General features: G+C 34.9%; 3 protein-coding genes and 1 pseudogene across 5 annotated transcripts; all 4 read left to right on the forward strand.

Moving 5' to 3' along the window:
• The first annotated feature begins 1,562 nt into the window (after positions 1–1,562).
• On the forward strand, positions 1,563–6,306 carry LOC121997737 (protein IWS1 homolog 1-like). Of its 2 annotated transcripts, none has more exons than XM_042552339.1 (12): positions 1,563–1,704; positions 1,800–2,310; positions 2,403–2,519; positions 3,848–4,065; positions 4,180–4,309; positions 4,632–4,694; positions 4,768–4,845; positions 4,973–5,064; positions 5,173–5,238; positions 5,323–5,476; positions 5,738–5,866; positions 5,946–6,306. In XM_042552339.1, exons 1-11 carry the CDS (start codon positions 1,685–1,687, stop codon positions 5,834–5,836), a joined length of 1,548 nt encoding a protein of 515 aa, XP_042408273.1. In that variant the 5' UTR covers positions 1,563–1,684; the 3' UTR covers positions 5,837–5,866; positions 5,946–6,306. The 2 variants fall into 2 exon arrangements, with proteins under 2 accessions (XP_042408273.1, XP_042408274.1); XM_042552340.1 differs by having other exon boundaries at positions 1,605–1,738.
• A 2,161-nt stretch (positions 6,307–8,467) lies between these two features.
• On the forward strand, positions 8,468–11,168 carry LOC121995231 (serine racemase-like). The gene is made up of 6 exons (XM_042549020.1): positions 8,468–8,535; positions 8,834–9,014; positions 9,109–9,195; positions 9,303–9,533; positions 10,879–11,010; positions 11,126–11,168. The coding sequence occupies exons 2-6, from the start codon at positions 8,839–8,841 to the stop codon at positions 11,166–11,168; spliced, it is 669 nt and encodes a 222-aa protein (XP_042404954.1). The 5' UTR covers positions 8,468–8,535; positions 8,834–8,838.
• Positions 11,169–11,181: 13 nt separating this feature from the next.
• Positions 11,182–13,003, forward strand: LOC121994350 (MLO-like protein 7). Of its 2 annotated transcripts, XR_006115689.1 has the most exons (5): positions 11,244–11,349; positions 11,461–11,577; positions 11,708–11,872; positions 12,003–12,058; positions 12,949–13,003. XR_006115689.1 is itself a non-coding variant. In XM_042548419.1 (4 exons), exons 1-3 carry the CDS (start codon positions 11,218–11,220, stop codon positions 11,831–11,833), a joined length of 375 nt encoding a protein of 124 aa, XP_042404353.1. In that variant the 5' UTR covers positions 11,182–11,217; the 3' UTR covers positions 11,834–11,872; positions 12,003–12,059. The 2 variants fall into 2 exon arrangements, 1 of the variants encoding a protein (XP_042404353.1); XM_042548419.1 differs by lacking the exon at positions 12,949–13,003 and having other exon boundaries at positions 11,182–11,349; positions 12,003–12,059.
• An 893-nt stretch (positions 13,004–13,896) lies between these two features.
• On the forward strand, positions 13,897–14,069 carry LOC121999041 (annotated as a pseudogene).
• The last annotated feature ends 787 nt before the right edge of the window (positions 14,070–14,856 follow it).

Below are 14,856 nucleotides of genomic sequence, written 5' to 3' on the forward strand. Positions count from 1 at the left end.
TTCATCCAAAATTGACTGATGGACCTAGAGAACACCGAATCACTTTACATTAAAATGAATGTACTCCTAAAAATCTATTTAATGTATTTATATTCTCGGATCTAAATTTAATAGCGTAAATTGAGAACAGTGAATTAAATTACAAGTACATCTCTAAATTTGTACTCTACCAAATTAAAAATTTACCACTCTCAATTTCTATTATCGAATTCTAATCTAGTGCATATATTAAGGAGATTTTCAAGAATACATTGATTTTGATATGAAATGATTTAAAATTTTCTAATTCAAATAATGTAGTTTAGGGTGAAATTGACTAATAGACCTATATTATTCAAAAATTTAAAAAATTAATATCTTTTGAATTAAGAGAAATCTAAGAATTCATTTGTGGTGTCAATGAGTGAATATTATTATCCTAAACCTTATACTGTGCTTGTAATAAATTTTATTGAATTTAAAATTTTACTATTTTGAATGTACATTGTCAAGTTAAGATCAAATGGTATAAATATATTAAAGAGATTCTAATGAATATATTAGTTTTAATTTAAAATGATATAAAATTTTTTACATCTATGAGTCGCTTTGAAGGAAAGAGAGGAGTATTTTTACCTGAATAGCTAGTCATCCAAGTTTAGTTTAGTTTTTTTTTTTTTGTTTTTTTTAATTCAGACCCTTTGAACAATCACAAAAACATTCACGCATGGTTATTAACAATTGGACTATAGGAGATAAAAGATCGTTTAAGTAAGGATAAGTATTCAGATAATTCGGTATATAAACACTTGCCTCGGATTGACGTATAATAATTGCTCTAATGAATAACTAAATAGATGGATGAGAGATAAAAAAAAAAGAATTAATCATAAAAAAAATAACTATCTTTCGGAGGTTCATTAAAAACTTGATGATTGACGGGTCTCTTTGTATGTGTTGTCCGGAAAGAGGAGGACTTAATGATTATTCGTTCGTCAATCAGAGTTTTCGATCTTTGTTTATCCTTCGTAGTAATAATATCTCTCGGTTTACAACGATAACTTGATATATCCACTATACCACCATTAACTAAAATATGTCTATGGTTAACTAATTGCCTGGCTCCAGGAATCGTCGAAGCTATACCCAATCGGAAAAGGATATTATCCAAACGCATCTCAAGTAATTGTAGTAAAACCTGACCTGTTGACCCTTTGGCTTTTCCAGCAATATGCATGAGCTTATTATCCTAGGTCGGAACAATTTAGTTGATAGGATCCCTTTTTTTACGTCCCCATGTCACCACACGGGGACGTAAAAAAGAAAGAGAGGGATGAGTTTTTCTCGCTTTTAGCTCAGCGGTAGAGCACGCCCCTGATAATTGCGTCGTTGTGCCTGGGCTGTGAGATTTAATGTTGACTACTAATCTAATTGAATCATAATTTTATTAAAACTGAATTAATGAAATTAAATTTAAAATAAATTGTATTAATTAATATCAAATTAATTAAATTTATTTTTACAAAATAATTAAAAAAATATAAAATTAAAATTAAATTAACCGACCTCGCAAATTTATTATATTAAGGGTTAGAATGCTGATGCCTCATACTATTATCTCGTCGATCAAGTTTCTCGGCCACAATTAGAGAAGGCGTTTCGTTGATCGATTCATCTCTTTCCATCTTCCAATCTCTTTGCCGAGATGGGTTACGATAACGATCCGTGCGTATCTCAAATTTTATCTTCCCGGCGATCGGTATTTGGTCCCAGCTTTTGTTTTGTTGGTTTTTAGGGTTTGGATCTGATTTCTTCCGCAGGTATATGGATGAGGACGGTGAGCCTTTGATGGATCCTGACGCGGCCTCGGATAGGGAGGTGTCGCCGGAGCTGGCTCTCCCTATCGACGATGATGACGAGGACGAAGGCGACTGGGGACGGCGGGACCGTTCGCCGACGCCGGTGATGAATTCTATGGGCGATTACAAGAGCGGAAAGCCAAAGAAGAGGCTGGTGAAGAGGGGTAGGGAAAGCTCGCCGGGTCGGATCGGAAGCTCCAAACCGGCGTTTGATGAAGAGGGGTTGGACGATTGGGAGGACGAAGATACTTCGTCTCAGAAGAAGATGAAAGACACTCCATCTCTGAAAGAGGGCAAAGGAGGGATCTTGAAGAAGAACAAGGGAAAACTGTCCTCATCTAAAGGAGACAGTTTTGCTGGGCAGGGATCAAAATCGGGGTTTAAGGGCTATGGTGCGGGTTCAAGGGGCGGGGAAGCTGATCCAGAGGAAGAGGAGGAAATGTGGAAAACTATAGCTGGTGGAGATTCAGAGGTTGGGCGCTTCATTTACCTGAAAATTTTGCTTCACGTTTTTGTGACTTATTTAGTTAATTGGTTCCAAATGTGTCTCTGCTAATGAATCAGGATGATCAAGAAGGCATGAGAACGATGGATGATGACAACTTCATCGATGATAGTGGTCTGGATCCTGCAGATCGTTATGGAAGTGATAATGAGCATTCTGCTGGGAATGCACCCCAGGTTTAGTCTTTTGAAACTCTTGTTATAAGATTCTTGTTTTGTGCTTCAGGAGCTATGTTTGTCCATTTCCAACATTCGTGGGTCTGTTTTAGTGCTATTTGAACGTTAGAAGGTTTTTCATGCAATGCGACCTTTGGCTGTTGCTTGATTAACTGGCATAGTTGCGTATAATGAGTGCATAATTACATCAACTAGTATATATAATTGGCCTTGTCCCCCTTTGCTATGATAATGCCTGCATAGTGCACACTATATCTATTACGGTTTTGAGATGTTCATGAAACATCAGTACTATAAAACTCAGGTATCTTTTCAGAAAAACAGGAACAATCCATGAATGAAGAGGGAATACTTAGTTTTTGTTGGCTAGGAAGAAGCCTTGATCTTGGTGAACTCTTTGAGGAGAAGAGAGAAAACAATCTTAATATGAGAAAACAATTGAGAGGATCTCAGTTGTAGAGAGGAAACAAATACGGTTTGATGGTGAAGGTGACAACCTAAGGATCTCCAACATTTGTCTATGTAAGAGAATGCCATATCTTAAGTTGCTATATAACTATGATTATGGAAAATTGTAAGTTGATGCCATTTTTTTTTGTAGCAACTCCTAACTCTTACAAATCTGGCCCATCTCTTGCAAAATCTGTTTACAAGACTTCCTACTTGAACCACTCAAACTACCTATATGGAGTAAGTCTGTTCCTAATACCTTAGTTTATGATAGACTGACTCCTGCACGATTTTTGACCATGAAACCAATGGCGTGGTAGCCTTTTCAAATAAAACCAAAGTATGATTAAGCACAAATGAATTGCAATTATGAAAATATGTGACCTTGGAAGATATTGTTCTCTTTAACTGTTAATAATGCTATAGAACATCAAGTTATCACATAAAAGTTTTTCTGAAGCCTTTGCGCTATTCTACTGATGCTAACTCTAGTCTCTAGATGTTAGCTTACTTTGAATTGCTTGTCTTGGACAACCTAAATTTATACAAACAAATATCCTTTTGGAATTTGTTAAATCTCAAAGTCAACTTTGGGAATGAATTGATCTTTGTTTTCAAATTTCAAGTGATTTGTGCCTTAGTTTCTGATTCATTTTAATATACTCGTCATACCCCAAGCTTTCATTCTTGTGCTTAATGCTGTGGTGTTCTTAATCAAATGTTTGCAAGCTGATGCATTTTTAGTTATTTCTTCAATCACTCCATGTGATGCTGAGGACTTGACCTTGTTCAATTGTTTATTTTGTTAGATCAATTATGATGGTTGCCATGGGTACCATGTACTTGATCTTGTTCTTAATGCCTTTTGTCCCTTGTAGGCTGAAGAGGGTGAAGAAGATGAAATCAAACAGCTTTTTAAGGGCGGAAAGAAAAAGAAGAAAAATGAGAAGTCACCAGCTGAAATTGCTTTGATAGTTGAGAATCTTATGGCTGAGTTAGAAGTTACAGCTGAAGAAGATGCAGAGTTGAACAGACAAAATAAACCAGCCATTAACAAACTGAGAAAGCTCCCATTGCTTATTGAAGTCTTGTCAAAGTAAAATTTCTCATAACATGATGATTATGGTTTCTAGAGTTATTAGTTATGCCAGAATATGACACATAGAACAGTTTTGCTCAGCTGACATCTTTGAGCTTCTCCTAAACGCAGAAAAAAGCTTCAGCAAGAATTTCTTGATCATGGAGTACTAACTCTACTCAAGAATTGGCTTGAACCGCTACCTGATGGCTGTTTGCCTAACATGAACATTCGGTCTGCAATACTAAGGCTTCTTTCTGATGTAAGTACAAAGGAGTTCCTTATTTTTTTTTCTTTCTAGGATTAATCTTATTTTGTAAAAACATTATTTTATCTTACTATTACAAACACTAAGATATACAGGTCTGTTAACAATAGTCATAGAGAACTGTATTCTTTTGCAGCATAATGCTATGATATACATTAAAATATACAGGTTGATAGGAAATTATTACAAACATTAAAATATTCAGGTTGATCAAGTATATTAATAGGGAACTGTATGTTTTTGCAGCATAGTGGTATTATTTTGTCACTGGATGTTGACTGTTTGTGGGCCACTATAATTTGCTTTTGTCATGCAGTTGCCAATTGATTTGGAGCAATTTGACAGGAGAGAACAACTAAAAAAGAGTGGTCTTGGAAAGGTTAAATACTACATTCTACTTGTCATTTTGATTTTCTTTCATCGTATCTGATTGATATAATGTTATATTTCAGGTGATTATGTTTCTGTCAAAGTCAGATGAGGAGACAACGGCAAATAGAAAACTTGCTAAAGAATTAGTTGATAAATGGGTAATGAGACCTTTAGAAATGCAATGGGCAATCTTTTTTCAATGAATTTCTGTTAAGCTTGTGTTATATTTTTGCCATTTTCAAGTTTGATAAAGTAAACTATCTTCTCTCCGTCCTCTCTATGCAGAGTCGACCAATATTTAACAAGAGTACTAGATTTGAGGATATGAGAAGGATTGACGATGACAGGGTTCCATATAGAAGGCCTCCATCTCAAAAGTAATTGCTCCAGTTTCTTGTCTTTCATGGCATTGTTGTACTTATATGTATGTTTTCCTTTTTGTGGTTGGTTTGACGTTCTCTCTTTTCTTGTTTTGTTGATTAAAGGCAAGTTGCTAAATCTACTGGCATCCAGTCTCGGGATGATGATCTTGATTTGGCTGAATTTTCACAGTAAGAGGATACATTGTTCAATCAATTCTTTCTATTGATCTGTGTTGTAATACCCTCGTTTATGACATATCTATATTGTTGCAGAGGGAGAAAACCTGGTAGCTCAGCTTCTCGGCAGCATGCTTCTAGGCCTGAAGCAATGCCTCTGGATTTTGTTGTCCGCCCTCAGTCTAAGATTGACCCTGAAGAAGTCAGGGCAAGAGCAAAACAAATTGTTCAAGATCAGCGAAGAATAAATGTAAGTCATTTTAGTTTTTGAAACACAAAAGTTAGTGCTAAAGGATGAGTCAAATAGGAGATGTGGCATAATAGAATTGTTGCTTTGATATCCTAAATAGCATTGGTAAGTTGGTTCATTCAGTTCTATAATTTTTGTTAGAAACAAAAAAAGCCATGAATTTGAGACGTAAATGGTTCTGAAATTGCCATTTCCATCACTATCTGTTTTTTTTGCTTTGGTATGATCATGGGATATTCACACGATTTATTCATATTGCAGATGACCAAGAAGTTGCAGAAATTAAAGGCGCCAAAAAAGAAGCAACTACAAGCATCAAAACTCAGCGTTGAGGGCCGAGGCATGGTCAAATACCTCTAACCATTATCAGGAAACATTTGATTGCATCAAGTAAGTTGCAGCCTTCCCACTCCAGCCCTGTTGGTGGCTTTGTTACTAACATTTTACAAGTTTTTTCTTGTCGGCACAGGTATTTCAATATTAAGAGAAGATAATGCACTTTTTCCTGAGGTCACATGGAGTTTATGAATAAGCAATCGATATTGCGCAAGGAATATCCATCTTTCTCATAAAAAGATCATCAAACCTATTCTGCATTGATTCCATTACCTGGATCTTGTCTTATGACCTACATTTCAGCCAACTGAACTGGTGTTCGATCTTTATAGTGTAGCATCGAACCAGATGCATTGCTCTGCAATTTGAGCGAGAACAATACTAAGCGATGGAGATGTGTTACTCTTAATTATATGTGCATGAAACATAAATTTGTGTGCCTTGTTCCATGATCTGACTGCTGCTATACAATTCGATTTGAAACAAATTTTTAAGTCAAGGTTCCTAACAATACCACTGAGATTCACAAATCCTGGAGTCTCTGTGGACTTCAGAGTGTTTGTTTATCAGATTCGAGTGATGAATTATTAATTAGGTTTGGATTTGAATCATGTTAGTTGGTCAACTTCATCTAGTCTGTGTGGTCTATTCCATTTATTCGACTCTTCTTGAAGATTAATTAGTTCAATTCATATGGATCTTCAGGCCTATTCAATGAGTCTGTCTCCACGTATCTTTTTGATCCATTTCATCATTAAGTTGATTGAGTTCACCTAATTCAATTTGTTCAAACATACTCTTTAAAATCTGCCGAATTTGTTTGACCAGCCTATTCATCAAGGCTTTCTACACACATTGATCCATTCGAGCTACCTCAGTAGTACAAGCAGCATGAAACAACAAATTTTCGTTCCCAGGGCGTAGCACAGATAGGGAGTGTATGGTTCTGTGGCTGAAAGATCCAGGGGTCTATCCCCGGGGTGTCACTGCCTGGGGTTAGTGGCGGTTCCACATGAAACAACAAATTTTCATGAAACAACAAATTTTGACTCGCCTAATTTATTTGAAAAAAAAAATATTGAATCAAATAATATGGAATTTGAATAATCAATATGATCTAATGAAAATTTTTTATTGACTGTTAGGATAAAATTCAAAGGCTTTTTACACACATTGGTCTATTCGAGCTACCTCAGTGGTAAAGTATGAAACAACAAATTTTGACTTGCCTAATTTGTTTGAAAAAAAATTTTTATTGACTATCAAGATAAATTGGAAAGTATTCATGATGGACATATTAGAAGTCCAACATTTTATAATTACATATCTCTTTTGAAGAAAAAATCTCTACAAATATATTATAACTTGGGATTAAATCATAGATATCTAGATAACAATTTGACATTCTTCTATTGCACCATAACTTTGAGGACCGATTTTGTTTGAACCAATAACTTTGAGGACCTATTTTGTTTGAACCATCTAATCCATTTGACCATCGAACTCATACAACTCGCCTAGCAAGCTCATCTAGTTAACATTTTGCTCATCACCTTTTTAGTTCATTGCCCCTTCTTTGTCTATTCAAAAATATGAGCAAATAAGTGAAATCAATGAACTAATCTTTTGACTGATTATTCACCTTAATTAATCAACGAAAATCTAAAGAATTAATTATAGGAAATAATTAATTATCGATTCATATATATGCGGACGAAACGTTGCATGCATGTGTGTGAACCCAGGACACCTAGAATAAATCCTGACACCTAGATCTCAATCCGGACGCGGATTGAGGTCTAGGCGCCTGGATTCTAGCAGAAAGGTTTATTTTTATTTAATTTTTTTATATATTATATGTATTTAATGTTTATAATTTTAAGATTTAAAAGTTGTGTTATAATAAGTTTGAACTAATAAGATTTTTTCTTTAGAGATTTTTCTCTTGAGTTAGTATTCAAAAGTATAAAGTTAAGATATCCACGAGGTATATTATATGTATTTAGGGTCTACAATTTAAGATTTAGGGGTTGGGTTATAAGAATTTAAATTAATAAGATTTTTCCTTTAGGGTTCAAACTCACTACAACAAAAACCCTCATAGACATCAGTGGAACAACAACGATTTTAAGCAAAAACCGATGTCTTTGAGTATTTTACATCGGTTTTTTCAAAAACCGGTGTCTATGAGCGCAGATTTTAGCTCATAGACATCGATTTTTTAGGCGATGTCTATGAGCGCCCTTTTTTTCGTTAATAGACACCGATTTTAACTGCGATTTTTAAAATCCGGTGTTAATGAACCAAAATAAAATATTTTAATATTCCCACAGCTAAAATTTGCTCCCTCCAAACCTAAATCTATATCGCGCCCCTTCCTCACGCGACCATCTCTCTCGTCTAAACCTAAACCTCCGACCATCTCTCTCAACCTCATCTGCCTCTTCTCCTTCCTAGATCGACGCCCTTGCTTCTCCGTCCGCGTTGTGAAACCTCGGCCATGTTGCTCGCAGTCTCGCTTGTTTTTTTTGTTGGTCCAGTCCGCGGAAGAAGAAAAAAAAAAGCCGCGTCGCATCAAAAAAAGCACCGCCCGCGAGCGAGCTCCTCTCCGCGAGCCCTAGCCACCTTCCTCTCCGCGAGCCACCGCACCTTCCTCGCCGCGAAACCTCCTCCGACGCTGGACTTCACGCCGGAGAACCACGATCGCTGTTTATCTCTTAGAGGTCGACTGCTCCTCTCTCTTTTCTATGTTCTCCATTTCGTCTCTCGGTTTTCGTTATATTAGCTCCGGATCAATTTGGTAGGCAGGTTACTTGTGGAAATGCCTGAATGAGATTTTTTTTTTGGTTACATGCTTTTCTACGGTAGATTTCTGTCATCGTTGACTAGTTTTTTTGTGTGTGGATTAGGATTTCTCACCACTTGTTTAAATTCATCGGTATAGTTGGAAAAAGTGCAATTTTTACCATTAACTATATAGATACGTGCAAAACATACTGAAGCATTTGTTGCTGTGGATAGGTCTAATGGACAATGGGAAACAAGTGAAAAACGATAACTATGCTGCTGATATTGCTTCCATAAGGGAGGCGAGAGTCCGTATTGCTCCATATATTCATGAAACTCCAGTGCTTACCTCGAAGTCTTTAGATTCTATAGCTTCCAAACGGTTGTATTTCAAGTGTGAATGCTTTCAAAAAGGGTAGAGATCCTATCTTGAATAAGGCAATTATCTCGAACAATTTATGAAGAATCGGAATATTTAGTAGTTAGCAACTTTATCAATTTTATTTCAGAGGAGCCTTTAAGATTAGGGGAGCTTCAAATGCTATATTCTCCCTTTCTGATGATCAAGCTGCCAAAGGCGTTTTGACACACAGCAGGTTATCTCCATATAATTTCAAACAATAATGTGATTTATTTTTAGTATGCCTTTGTTTTTTGTTATTCTTGTTTTTTCTTAGGTCGGTAATATAGTTTTTTATTGCAGTGGTAACCATGCTGCAGCAGTGGCTTTGGCTGCAAAGCTCCGTGGAATCCTAGCATATGTTGTCATACCGAAAAATGCTCCAAAATGCAAGGTTGAGAATGTCAAGCGGTATGGTGGTCAAATCTTCTGGAGTGAATCAACGATCCAATCAAGAGAGAGTATTACTGAGAAAGTTCAGCAAGATACTGGTGCAATTTTGGTTCATCCTTTCAACAATAGATTCACCATCAGGTTTTGTATTTGTCATTGACCACTTGATCTAATCTCCATTGTAACTTTGGTGTCACATTTTGTACATTGTATTTTGTACTTTGTACATGGTAAAAAGTCAAACTCTTTGACTACCTCCTTAATGTCTCCTATTACTGATATTTCAAGTCCCGTTGTGTCCATTACTATTACTATGAAGAAATTGAAAGGAAAGAACTACGCTTTGCGTGCTGCAATAGTTTGAGTTTGGTTTGTGGTTCATGATGTAATCGGCGATCTCTTCCAATTAAGATAAGACATTGGGATAGTTACTCACATTGGTTGACTTTAGATTTTTGAGTTGACTGTAGTATTTTATAAATCACTTCAATTGTCAAGGTCATTTAGAATAGTTCTGACAAGGTCTTCACTATTATGTGCCTTCATATTGTTTGCTCTGAGTTAAAGCTAGTGAATGCTCAGATTTTGGGAGCCCCTTCCATTCTACTCCCGTCAGATGTGTAGATGCGGAGGATGTTGGCATTTACCATAGTGGCACAAGTTGGTGTTGTCCTAGATCAAATAATTCGGGGGAACTATTGACTAACACCATCAAACATATTTAAATTGATTATAATTGAATTATAATATGCTTCATTTCTGTGTTACTAGTATGTTCCAATTTACCTCTAGAAGTTTGTGAACTTTGTTTGATTATTTATTGTCTGCTATCTATATATTGTATTGCCATTTCTTTTTGGAGAAGTGTGCTTCAATTTTTTTCCCCCTGATGAAATCATCATTGTATTTGTACCTCCCTATATGCATTCCTGAACAAATGGTTTAGAATTTAAGCTTGTGCTATCTGTAAATATTCAGTTTTTTGCTGCTAAATTGTGTTCGAAGTTAACACTTTTATCATGTGTATTTCTATACACAGGAAAAACATAATCAGGAATTTCACTGGTAGCTAAGATCTGTTATTTTGACAATGAGGTTAGTACTAGTAATGCGTGATATTTACCTTTTCTTTTGTCTTGGCCTTGCTAGATGTTGTCTGTTTAAACAAAATTTCAAAAAATTGTTTTCATAAATTAGTTGACGCTATTGCAACTGGCCTGAAAATTCACAAATTCCATAGTTCAGGACCTTTTAGCTTTTCTTTGGGAGTTATTAGTAACATCAAGAAATTAAATGAAGCGAAAGCGGTTTCTTTACGAGTTATCAGTCATGTTTCACGAGGAAGCATGGTTTTATAAATTCTCGGTTTATATCTTAAAGATTAATCATTTTTCAGTTTCTGGAATGTCTGGGGCTGCAAGTGAGAAATTGTCCTGATAATTTCATACTTCAGATCCTTGAATGTCTTATCTTTTTCATTTCAAAGGAATTATGCTACTCCATCTTGTCCTGCATTAGCATCATTTTCTCATATGACTGACAGTTACATCTGCTTTGACTTCGTTGTCAGTGGTTTATCAAGAGGCAAAAGAGAACTCTTTTTTAAGTTCTTGAGAAGGTGAAAGCCGGTAAAACCAGAAAGTTCATACCTAAATTGGAGCACTCTTTCGACGTGCATGGTATCCGGAATAGATGAATTACTGTAACTCTGTGATCCATTGTGGTTTTCGCAGAGTTGATGATTCTCGGCTTCATCTCCTTGCTGTTGACATTTAGTCAGGACCAGATCGCGAAAATCTGCGTGCCAAAGGCAGTTGCAGATTCTATGCTGCCATGTCGCCTTAATGCAGAGTCAACTGTCAGAAATAAAAGGCGGCTGCTCGCGCTGGTGCTGACGGAGTCACACCTGAAGCGCAGGATTTTAGCTGCTGGTGATTCAGTGGTTGAATGCCCCCCAGTGAGTAGTGCACAGCAACTTCCAATTCTCTGATTGTTTGGTTGAAAATAATCTATTGTAAACAAAATCTAAGAAGCTTTCACTAAAATGTTCAGTTGCGATCACTTGTAGGAAAAGGAGCAACTGATTACTGCCACAGGCTTGCACCAGTTGCACATTCTGATCTTCTTTTTGGCTGAGTTTCATGTGGTAAATAGTGCTCTTATAATGGTCCTTGGAAGAGCAAAGGTGAATCTGCAGTGACAGAGTAGTGGATTACATTATGTATCATTCTGAATAATTCCATAGCATTGCCTGAGGATGATTTAGTTTAGCTGTTGCAATATCCACTTTGCATTGATAATCTTCTCTTGGGCAGATACACAGATGGAAGGACTGGGAAACGGATACGACATCGGCTGAGTATGCCTTCACGACTGGTATATATATGTTCACTATTCTTTGTTTTTTTGTCCCAGATTTGCATCCTTGGATCCTAGTTTGAGTGGTAAAAGTGCAGAACCAGTATATCGTGATGCAAAAGGTTTGAGTTCTCTGACACAGCATTGAATTTGAAATTTTTTCATGTACATTTGGAAGCCTAGATTCTACCGATTTTGTAGTTTTATATTTGCATGTTTCTGACTGCTGAGTGACTGAATTATTTTCTGCAGGGAAAGCTATTTCAAAGGAAGAGCTACTGAAACCAAAGGAGGAAGAGAAACCAAAGGTATTTTTACACACTTCATCTTTGATTTGGTGGTCATGTTTACCATACGTGTCAGTTAATTCCCAAGAGCTATATTTTTTTGTTTCACTTTTATTGTTAGCTATATGAGCACAACATGCTATGCTTTTGATTTATTATTACAGCTATTTATCAGAAAGGAGAATTATTGGTACACTTTTGATTGTTTAATTATAGGCTCTCTTAGTTGGAAGCAAGTGTAGTGCTGATTGTGTAGGAGTGATTTGTAACCCTTATTATTATTTATTAGTTTTTGCACAATTTTTTATGTTGGATCCATTGCTGTCTAGTTGATTTTTATTTGCTCTTTTTGTTTCTTTAAGTTCACTTCCATTTGCAATCTCTTCATATATTAGTGACTAATGGTTGGTTGCTGTTCCTGGATTTGTTATAGCGCTATTGGTTGTTTCTACTAAAGAAAGTTAACTTTTATCAGGAATATTCTTCTGTGATCTTCCTACACAATTGAGAGACTTTGTAAAACCAAAGTAACTAATTTATTAGGTTGAAATGATAGATAGATGAGTGATCTCAGTCTTGGCATGACTAACATTTTTTTTTTTATGTTCAAAACCTTTCATTTTGTTTTGTATGGTTCTCTCTAAGAGCATGGACCTAGTTATCTTTTGACAGCTGAATATGATTCTTTTACTTCATTTGTAACTGCAAATTCAACTTTCTGATACCTTGTGAATCACTGAAGATCCTTATTGCAAGCATTGAAGTAAGCATTGATGTGGTTGAGATAAATGATGAATAGGTCTCTTTTTAAGCATTCAAATTAGTCATCTTGTTACCTGGTGCTCTTACTACTTTTTCAACTATGATTTTTGGTCTTGATTTACTAATATATTATTTATGTGTTTTTACAGTTTACAAATCTCAAGTACTCCAGAGTTGAAATTGATGAAGTGCGGTTCGAGTGGGTTGAATGCATGCTAGATTACATTTGAGACAGTTGTACCTTAATGTGTTAACAGAATGTTATACTTTGATTTTGATATCTATTAGTTAGCTTTTGATGTAAAAAGAATGTTTGGGTATTTTATGGATATTGTTGTAAGAAGATTATTTATATAATTTGTGAATATTTGTGTATTTTATGGATATTATTGAATGAAGAATATTTGTACAATTTGTGAATATTTGTGTATTTTTTTTTGTTATTGTCGGTTTTAAAATCAAATCTGTGCTGTTAGAAAAAATACATATTACATCGGTTTTCCACCGATGTAAAACCGGTGTTATAAAGTAATATTACATCGGTCATTTACTGCTGCCAAAACTGGTATTATTAACATACTATATTACATCGGTTTTACACCGTGTATGAAACGGTGTCGTTAAGTGATACTACACCGGTTAATAACCGATTCGAAAACCGGTGTCGTTAAGTGATACTACACCGGTTTTAACCCGATGTCTAAAATGGCAGACTTTTAACATCGGCTTCATAGACATCGGTCGAAAATCAAATAGACACCGGTGGAAAACCGATGTCTATGAGCGATTTTGTTGTAGTGACTTCACTTTTAAATTATAGTATTCAAGTCTCTTCAAGGAAATATTGATTGTTTTAAAAAAAAAAATGAATCTAGGCACTAGAATACCCCGCGACATACAGTCCGCATTAAAGCACTCCAAATATATATATATATATATATATATAAAATACCATTTACTAACTAATTTTGATGAAATCTAAAATAAAATTATGTTAATGCACTGTTATAATTCTATTTAGTCCTACATCTTAGGATTGATAATACCGCGAGCAGAGAAGATTTTATAAATATTTTAGCCTAGCAACATTAAAAAGTATAACTTTCTCAACCTTTTGGCTAAGGTCAGTATGTATTATTATCAGTTAATATCTAATATAAAAAATTAAATTAATTTTTTTATGAGGAAGAGTCTGTTATAGTAATTTGTTGTTGGGGTTCTCGAGCATTGTCTTTGCGTTGTACTACTGTATGTGCCTAGCGCACCTTACCAAGTCTAATTTATGGACCTAGGGTACTAATTTACGCATATTCATGTATTATATTACATATACAACGTATATGTGCGATGACTAATACATATAGACCTTTAATAATGAATTTTTGTAAAGCCTAAAATTAAATTATATATTAATATAATTTTTTCTTTTGACACTAAAAATAATTTTCGAGTGTCACCTTTACGTTATACTACTATATGAGTCTGATATTCATATATTATATTACACATATAATACATATGCACAATGAGGATATATATATATATATATATATAATCGATTTATAATGGACAGTCAAATATATCAAGCTTGGCTTGAGTTTGGTTCGAGCTTGGTTCGTTTAGATGTTATCAAGTTCTCAATTCGAGATTGTTTGATTGTTTGAAATTTTTAGTTGTTTGATTGTTATTTAGCTTGATAATTTTAATTTATTTATTTTTTAATTTTATTTTATTATTTATTTAGCATATTGAAAATAGTTTTATTAATGAATATGATCCGCGAATATTGTTCATGAACGTTGTTCACGAACATTGTTCATGAACATTATTCACGAACATTAACGAGATGAACACATATGTGTTCAAGCTTGTTTGTTTAGCTTAATGAGTTGTTCAAGCTTGTTTGTTTAATTAATCTTATGTATATTGAACGAACATAAATAAATTTTTATCAAGCTGAATATCAAACTTATTCACGAACGCTTTATTCATTTACGACTCTACTTAAGGGTGGAAACATATATTTCAACCATAATTCTTAAATATTATGTAGGACC

Source organism: Zingiber officinale, chromosome 6A, assembly GCF_018446385.1.
Source record: "Zingiber officinale cultivar Zhangliang chromosome 6A, Zo_v1.1, whole genome shotgun sequence".
Taxonomy (NCBI): Eukaryota; Viridiplantae; Streptophyta; class Magnoliopsida; order Zingiberales; family Zingiberaceae; genus Zingiber; species Zingiber officinale.